The 9,055-nt window shown below is 32.6% G+C and overlaps 1 protein-coding gene across 1 annotated transcript; it reads right to left on the bottom strand.

The window, feature by feature from the left end:
• Positions 1-2,333: 2,333 nt before the first annotated feature.
• LOC11406997 (cystathionine gamma-synthase 1, chloroplastic) lies at positions 2,334-7,418 on the bottom strand. Its single transcript, XM_003621224.4, has 11 exons — positions 6,868-7,418; positions 6,174-6,277; positions 5,658-5,731; positions 5,392-5,560; positions 4,904-4,963; positions 4,614-4,817; positions 4,436-4,522; positions 4,221-4,328; positions 3,487-3,582; positions 3,269-3,387; positions 2,334-2,631 (listed from the first exon to the last, which is right to left on the bottom strand). Exons 1-11 carry the CDS (start codon positions 7,328-7,330, stop codon positions 2,508-2,510), a joined length of 1,608 nt encoding a protein of 535 aa, XP_003621272.1. The 5' UTR covers positions 7,331-7,418; the 3' UTR covers positions 2,334-2,507.
• Positions 7,419-9,055: the final 1,637 nt, after the last annotated feature.

Genomic DNA, 9,055 nt, shown 5'->3' with positions numbered 1-9,055 from the left:
ATAAACAATGCATAATGGGCGTCGACCAGAAACATATCATTTTTCTCATGAAAGATAAAAGAATGGTAAAACGAAGCCAAGGGGGACTCGAAGCTCTTCTGGTGGTAGCAGGCACATTGGCAGCTTTTGCCTGAGGTATCCCACAAACCAAAATTGTTTTGATAAATGTAATAAAGCAAAACATTATAGTTTTAAAATTCAAATGATGAATCTCAGAAGATGAAAGCTCCAAAATGTTGTAGATAAATATGTTTAAAAATATATAAATAGTGGGAAATTGTACAGTAGAGAAAGAATTATTAGATTAAAAATACGGTAACAAAAATTGGAATTAACATTTCCTTTTACATAGAAAACTATGAAAACATAAGAAGCAAAACTCGTGAAAAGGCTTATAGTGTCCACTGTAGAATGCATTTTATCGCAATCACTTCTAATTGAAAAATTATTTTTGCTGAGTAAGCATTTTTTTTATCATTGTTCATTGTATTAGTTTCATTTTTCAACAATTCACAAATTTGATCGATCCAGCTGTAATGAAAAAATTTCCATTTTTAAATTGATTTTCAAAAGTTTGTTAAATCATAAAAAAAAAAAATATTAATGTGAATCCAATTATGGATATTTTGTTAATAAATTCAGATATGCTAATTTAAAATAAGATTAATTATTATGGAAGTAAATTTTTTAATAATATTGAAGGTAACATTGACAATTATCGTGTAAACGGTTTATCATCTACTTATTTTGACTGTGTATACTGCTCACATTTTTTTGTTGAACAATGTAAATGGTACTTCTTGCAAGTACATCTGTGGAGACTAGTAAAACTAACCCGACCTCAAACATTTATTCATCATGGCTAGGTTATATCTTTTTAAATGTTTAATTTCACGAATAAGTTCGATAATTTTGCACTCTATGATAGTCAAAAGTTTGTCAAGGACTTTCATAATGTTACATGAACAATTGGGTAGTTTTGTGTTGCGAGATATATAGGCTTAAATTTGAAAGAGAAAATTTTACGAAGAATTCGTGTAATTTGGATAGTTTATATGTGATTATGTGATTTTTGAAATTTAAGGACGAATTTGTGTCGTTTAAGTGTCATTAAGTATGATTAAGTGATTATGTGTCATTAACGACGAATTTGGATCGTTTGATCGTTTATGTGTGATTGCGTGATAAACGATGAATTTGTGTAATTTGGATCGTTTATGTATGATTATGTGATTATGATGTTAAACTAGCCTAATTCGATTCAATTATAAGTATGTAAAGATTACGAGTCATTAATAACTTGGTTGCGTAGCATTCGATGATATCTGTTGATATATCAGTAACAGCGTACATGCGTGACTTAACTCATGTCAGAGGTATTTTCAGAAGTATGGTTGAAAGTGAGCAAATCTTGATGGAAGATGAGCATTTTTCTTTCTATTATAGCAGCAGCTAACATCAATTGAGACCATTTTTCACCGTTTTCTTTCTTATTTACAATCGTTCAAGATTGATACAAGATTACAAGCACAAAACTTTGTAAAATCACGTGGTTGTTTAATTAAACGGTAATTTCACTTTGCATCCTACCTTCCTTTTTTTTTTTTTTTTTAAAGTCCTACCTTCTTTTCTTATTTCCTTATTCTGAATATATTTTTTTTTTCCTCTGATTTTTGTTTGAAAATGAATCAAGGATTGTCCCGATCCGGTTTATCAAAACCGAAGTGTCACCAGTCTTTACCAAAACCGAAGTGTCACCGGTCTTTACCGAGCCACACCAGTTTGCACTGGTTTAAAAACATGGCCGATCCGTAAACCAGCTCAAACCAGTCACACCTCCAGTTTACAGTCGTACCTGTTCAACCGGCTGATCCAAGCCGTTTTTAAAATTAAAACTATGGTGGCAGGAGTGGTTACTGGTTAGTGTCACTTTATTATAAATAGATAAAATGAAAAGATAGAAAGACCGAATATCGCAAAAAGAAAATATATAAAGTAATTGCAACTCTTGTAACAATAAAACATTTCAATTTTTAACATGAAAATCCCCAGAATTAAAAACAAAAGACAAAATCATAAAAAATAAAAAAAATGGTAGTAAAAATCATCAATTTTTACTGAAAGCAATTATCACAACTTTCACAATCATAGCCTTAGATCTTTGATTATGGCTTATTTCTTGGCCATTGCCACCCTAGATTGATTATTGTTTAAAAAAAAAAAAAGTTGTATCGAATGACTTCATCATCATCACTTCAACATTACGATCATAGGTTTATAGAATTCAAATCAGAGACCATTTTTCTTAAACAGCCCAACACATCATTAGGCAATCATAATTCAATCAATTCACCAGACAAGATAACAAGAGAGAACATAGAACACCCAAATCAGTTCAAGGAATTAATATCAACGGTTACACGCTGCAAATACTGGATTTAAACTCAGCAAAAAGCACGTTTATTTCGAGAAAAAGAAAAATGCTTGCGGTGAATAATGAATAGTGCCTATATGGCTTCCAGTGCCTGCAAGACATCAGCCTTCAAATCCTCAAAATCTTCAATTCCAAAGCTGAATCGAACCAAATTGTCATAAATCTTCCACTTGGCCCTTTCTGATGCAGGAAGGTCCCTGTTGCAGAATACATGAGAAGATTAAATACAGCTACAAAAGACCCAGGTAAGTAAATAAAAATGTAAATTCAACACTAATGCTCTGTTTGTATGACGAAAGAAACATGAGTCAAAAATAGGATGACAAAAAAAAGTGAAAAAAAAAAAGCCACCAAAAACCAAACTTTCAGTTCTATTTCTTAGATTGTCTCCAGTTTTTTTTCTCATGTTTCTCAAGCGGAGAAATCTCCACCCTTAAATTCATCTTTTTCCTTTTTTCTCTCTCGCATTATAAATCAAGGGATGGAAATGCACTGGACTCTAATGTCACAGGAGACGATCCTCTCCCCACCCTATTCCAAGATCCTCTCCATTTAATGGAGACTTCCATTTGGAGAGAGAAGAGATAGACTCGTAGAATAAAATAATATTAATTTTAAAATATTACTATTATTTTATTCCATTAGTCTATCTCTCTCCAAATAGAAGTGCCATTAAATAGAAAGGATCTAAACATTCCAAACAAGGTGTAAAAGCACAAAGGGCCAACTAAAAAAGATTTCCTTACAGGGTCACATTCAAATAGGACCATAGCACATGATAAGTAGTGTCAAATCATTAATATGACAACATAAACAAAAGATCCAAATGAGTACCAGTAAGACAAAATGGCCGGTTGATCCACAATGCTCTCACAGCCACCAAAAGAGGCAGCAATATATGGGATTTTTAGTGAATCAATAAATTTAATTGTGGTTGTTATATCTCCATCAATCTGCATTATTGGTAACAAAAATATCAAATTATGACCAAAACTATGTTATAACAAAAAGCATTATGGATTGCAACCACAAATTTGAATAGCAATTCCCACCTCAAAACTGACCACACCTCCAAAACCAGTCATCTGCCTCATGGCAAGCTCGTGTTCAGGATGACTTGGCAAGCCTGGATAGTAGACACGCTTCACCTGCAAATAATAGTATGTTGTTGTTAATCATGGTTCATATGAAATCATGCTATTGTTACTGAAATATCAGTGACATTATACAAAAAGGATTAAACATAATAAATGATACGATAATTCAAATAAAAAAAGGAAGAACCTATAGTAGAACACATTATTACTCCAGCGGAACAGCTTAAGCACATCAATCCCAAAGGTTTAATATTAAAAAAGGAAAATGCTGGATGTAACAAGAGTTTATATCCTGAATCAACCACGGATACCAATTATTGGCTATTTATCACCTTTGCACTTTTTTTTTCCGCTAAAACCAGGATACGGAACCATTTTGTTTGTCTTTAAAATACAACATGTAAGCTTCTTTAAATTTCACAAAGAGTATTCTTTATAAATAGCACTACTACTAAAAAAATCGTTATAATAACACTTATTGTTATTATTATTATTATTATTATTATTATTATTATTATTATTATTATTATATTTTTATCAAAAACACTTGTCATTATTAACATACAAAATCCCAGTAGCCTGAGAAAGGATTCACAGTAAGGCCATGGTAATGCCAGCATCACTGTTATCATTATTAACATACAAAATCCCAGTTACTAATACAAAATATCATAGTAATGCCATGGTACCTTGGGATGTGCCTCTAAAAGTTTGGCCATCCTCATTCCGGTTGAATTCTGTTGCTGTACACGAAGATGCAGCGTTTTCATGCCTCTGATGAATAGGTATGCAGCATTCTGTTAACATGTTCGCACTATGTCAGGCACAATAATAGTATTGTTCTATGGAAAATGCATTTGCAACATATATCAATCAAGGAATCGGGCTTGTAGTAATGACTAACCGGGTTAAGAGCACCGCCCAAAATATGATGCAAAATTCGAATTTCTGAGATCAACTTCAAAGAGCCACTTATGCAACCACCAAGTACCTGAACCATAAAGAAGTGTTTTTAGGTCTGAAACTATGATCACTTGATATGTAAACTATATTTTAAAGAACAGGACAACAGATTGACTTACATCATGATGTCCACCGATGTACTTCGTACAAGAGTGCATAACCAAATCAGCACCAAGGGCAAGGGCCTTCTGGTTCAAAGGCGTAGCAAATGTACCATCAATGACAAGCAAAGCCCCATTCTTGTGGCAAAGTTCTGAAACCAGCTTAATGTCAACACATCTCAGGAATGGATTGGTAGGAGACTCGGTGAAGAATAGAGACACCTGCACATTTGTACAAAACCATCAGAATTCTACAGAATCTATAATAAGAGAGAGAAATGAAGCCAATTAATTTTCCCGGCACTAACCTTGTTCTGCTCCAAAGCAGATTGCAAGGCTCCAACATCAGCAGGATCAACCACGGATGTCTACTCAGCAAGATGAAAATTATTATTAGGTTATAAATTATAACAAGTCTAAATTTCTAGCTGCAAGTGCCCAGTTAAGAAAGGAAGCATAACAGAAATCCACCACACCCAACCAATTAGATATATCCATTTCAAATATTGGGTTAAAACCCCGACAAATTTACAAAGTATGATATATACATTAAGTGCCTCTATCAATCATTCACTTTCAAAGCAGAGTTGTTATCTCTCCACATAAAAATTTCCAGGAAGACAAGTAGGAGCTAATTAAGGAAGTGCAAAACAAACTTTCTAAATGACCACACTTTCAATTAAAACAATTTACACAGCTCTTAGTTACCTAAAGAAACACGGGAACATAAAAAGCAGTTTCAAGCAACATAAAACAAAGTAAAATCAAAACCAACACAAATCAATGAATCACATACCGTGATCCCCATCTTTGGAAGAACAGTCTCTATAAATATCCTAGTCTTCCTGTAACAATCAGTAGTAGTCACAAGATGTCCACCAGCTGGAACCAGCGCCATCAGCAAGACTATGCTAGCACACATCCCAGATGCCATTAAGATAGTTGACTCAGCCCCTTCCAGTTCACTGATTCAATAATGAGAATAAACCTCATTAAATTCAATCACACCATTTCAAACATTACAAGATCATAGATCACAATAATTATATCAAACAAACAAACCTTATCTTCTCTTCTAAAACAGTACTGGTTGGGTTGCCGTAGCGCCCATATTCATAACTAGTTTGACGTTTCTCCTGCAAAATGATAAAATTTAGGAAAATTCATAGCTGGTGTGAAGCATTGATACAGGCGAAATACCAACAATGACACATGGACACAGATAATTTAGAAAGACGGAGGTGATTGAATGTAATCACATGTACCAGTCCGACACCGACACGTGTCCAACACTTTGAACATGCCATCAATCTGAAAGTGTCGGTGCTACATAGCACACTAGCCATTCACATTTTCTCTCTCGTTCCCTTACATGACAAATTCATTCACAGACTTCATAGTATCAACTATCGACGCTTCTAATCGAAGGCATGTCCAGTGTCTAACAAGTGTCGGTGTCAGACACCAACAGATGTGATTAGATTGAATTATGACATTTTCTCAGATTATTATCGGTGTTGATATTTCAATTTTAGTCCGTGCTTCAAGTAAAATTGTAACAAAATAAAAAAAATATACCTTAAAATCAATAAGATCAGCAGTTTTCTTAAAAAAGTAGGCAGAAGTGTTCACAACAGGAGTGGTAATTCCATCAGTTACAATAGCCCTACCAAGTCTCTCAGCTGCATAATAACACAAATCCAAAAACTCATCAATCAACACAGCACTTGTCAAAAGATACCAATCAACTAAACCACTAACAAGTAACTTTTAAGCAAATAAAAGTTACTTCATTCAAAAAAACAAATCATAAAACACAAAATCTGAATCTCTCTCTTTTGGTTCAAAAACCAGAGAGAATTATAAGTGAATCACATCCACTTTTTTTTTATTAGATACCCACTTTCTAAAATTATATTCGTTAGACTAAAAAGCATATAAATTTACATTTTTTTTATATACTCATCCACTTTTTAGCATATAAAATTACAAAACTATATGCTTTTAGACTAAGAAAAATTAAATTTTATGACTAAACATATTTTATTCATATATTTTCACCAAAAAAAAAAATAGTAATATTTAAATTCAATAATATAATTATAACCAATAAAATTAACCTAATCATTGAAATTAAAATTAAAATTAAAAATTAAAAATTAAAAATTAAAAATTGTTATAAAAATGAAAAAAGATGCTTTTTAAAACTAATACTTAGCAATTAATTATTACAATATAAGAAAAAGTTGAGAATAATTAAAAATTTATATACCGGCATGAATCGTTTTGCTAGCATCGGATTTCAAAAACGAAGAATAAGAACTACGGTTAGTCTGTACAGCCCCATTTTCGACGACATCGCCATCGGTGACATCGGCGTCGAGGTCTAAAGGCACCGGCGCAGTTGTTGCATCAACAGCAGATGCAACAGCCGGCACCGGAGTTGGAACCCCAGCGTTGGGGTTCCCAGTTCCTTCATTAGACCACGAAGCAGCGACGATTTGTGCAACACCGATGTTGCTGCAGTTACGACGCGCTTTGGTGCTGAGTTGACGCTGGAAATTTGGAGGAAAACGGAGGATGGGGGAGGAGATGGCAGCTGCAGAGGAAAGGGAGGTTGTTGGGAAATGACGACGGCGGTTGTGGTGGTGGTTGTCGGTGGATGGAAGGGAGGTGAAATCGGGATCGGAACGGCATTCGAAGGTGAAAACGCGGTGGAAACTTGAAACGGCCATTTTTTGTGTCGTTTTGGTGTGGTTAGGTTTTCTTGGTTCTCTTTTTGTTTCCTACACCTACTTCCTCTACACCAACCAAATGATGAAATGAATGTGATTATATATGATAGAGAAAAGATATTTGTACGACCTTTTTGTAAAAATTTTGAACAATTTTTTCTCTCACTTATTTTCTTATTCTCTCTTCTTTATTCTCGTTTTTTATCAATGAGAAGAGACAATAATAAAGTTATCCCAAAAGTTATATCAAAAAAGTTGTTCAAATATCATTATTCAATATGATATAATATATGACTTTTTTTTTTTGGACATATATGCGATATGATATGATATATTTTTAAAAAAAAATATACTGCATTTTCGTTCGTTAAAATAGTTTTCTTTAGGAACCTTAGTTAAAATAGTTGTTGGTGTTAAAATACTTTATTAATAATCTTCGTGAGCTTATCTCAATTGGTTGGTAAAGATATTGCATGTTATATACAACAGTTGGTGTTCTCAGACATTTCAATTAAATTGTATGAGCTCTAGCCATTTGGCTACTTACCAAAAAGAAAAATACTTTATTAATATTATTATATTAGTCCTTCAATATATTTAGTTATTGTCGTTTCAGTCTCTATGTGAAAAGAGTTATTGTGGAGCATTGAAAGATAATTTTAATGTCGGTGAATATTTTGACTAACATAATGTATAATCGAAGATTATTTTAAAATTTTAATCTATTGCAGTACTATTGTGACTAATCATTACACATTCAAGTACTAAAGTGACTATTACACCTATGATAATATGAATTATTTTAAAGAAGATTATGAATATGAATTATGAAAGTGTTCTTTAAGAAAAAGAAAATTTATGAATGTGAATAATCTTCTTGTAAAAAAAATGTGAATAATCTATTTTATTATTTTGAAAGGTGGTGAATAATCTCTTGTTTCTTATTCTACCTTTTGGTTTGGTTTATTCAATATTTTAACCCCTTATTAATAGTTAAATATACAACTAGACTACGCGTGAGTTTGTTTGTCGGTTTCTTACTTTTCTTATTATACTCTCATTTTTTTCATTTTCAAATTCAAATAACAAACTTTTTTTTACTAAATACTCACTCATATCTCATAGTATAAGCAAAAAGTGGTTGTCAAATATTAATGTATTTATTACTCTAAAACAAATTACTGTATTAAGTTAAAAATTCATATCAAATACGTCAACTTGTGTTGATTTATTGTTTCTTATTGTTTGGAATTGAAGGAGTATTTCATCTAGTCATTATTATAAGCAAAAAAATTATTCTTTTTTAGATTCATTGAAAATATAATGTATCTGGTCAATAGTATAGACTAGATGCGTCGGTTATTCAATGAATATGATTTATTGTATCGAGTTGATGATTCAATTAAGACTAATCTCATAACTATGGATGCACCATATTCAACATCTCAACCAATCACTCCTTTGTTCCAGATGATGCCTAAATTGCTGAAATTATACATTCCCTCTTAATGCCTTACAACATCTTCAAAAAAACAAAGATCATTTACCCAATCAATCAGAAACAATATTTTAACAAATTGGCCTCGTATGAAGGAGTATGTCCAGTCATCTCGACTTGACCAGTGCAGCCTTAAGGCAACGAACCAAGGGCAATATGTCGATTTAGAGATTCCTCAAAGTCTCATAAATCATTGGAAATATAAGGGATACACGACTTTACACTTT

Source organism: Medicago truncatula, chromosome 7, assembly GCF_003473485.1.
Source record: "Medicago truncatula cultivar Jemalong A17 chromosome 7, MtrunA17r5.0-ANR, whole genome shotgun sequence".
In the NCBI taxonomy this organism is placed as follows: domain Eukaryota; kingdom Viridiplantae; phylum Streptophyta; class Magnoliopsida; order Fabales; family Fabaceae; genus Medicago; species Medicago truncatula.
This window is presented reverse-complemented; position numbering and strand designations above follow the sequence as displayed.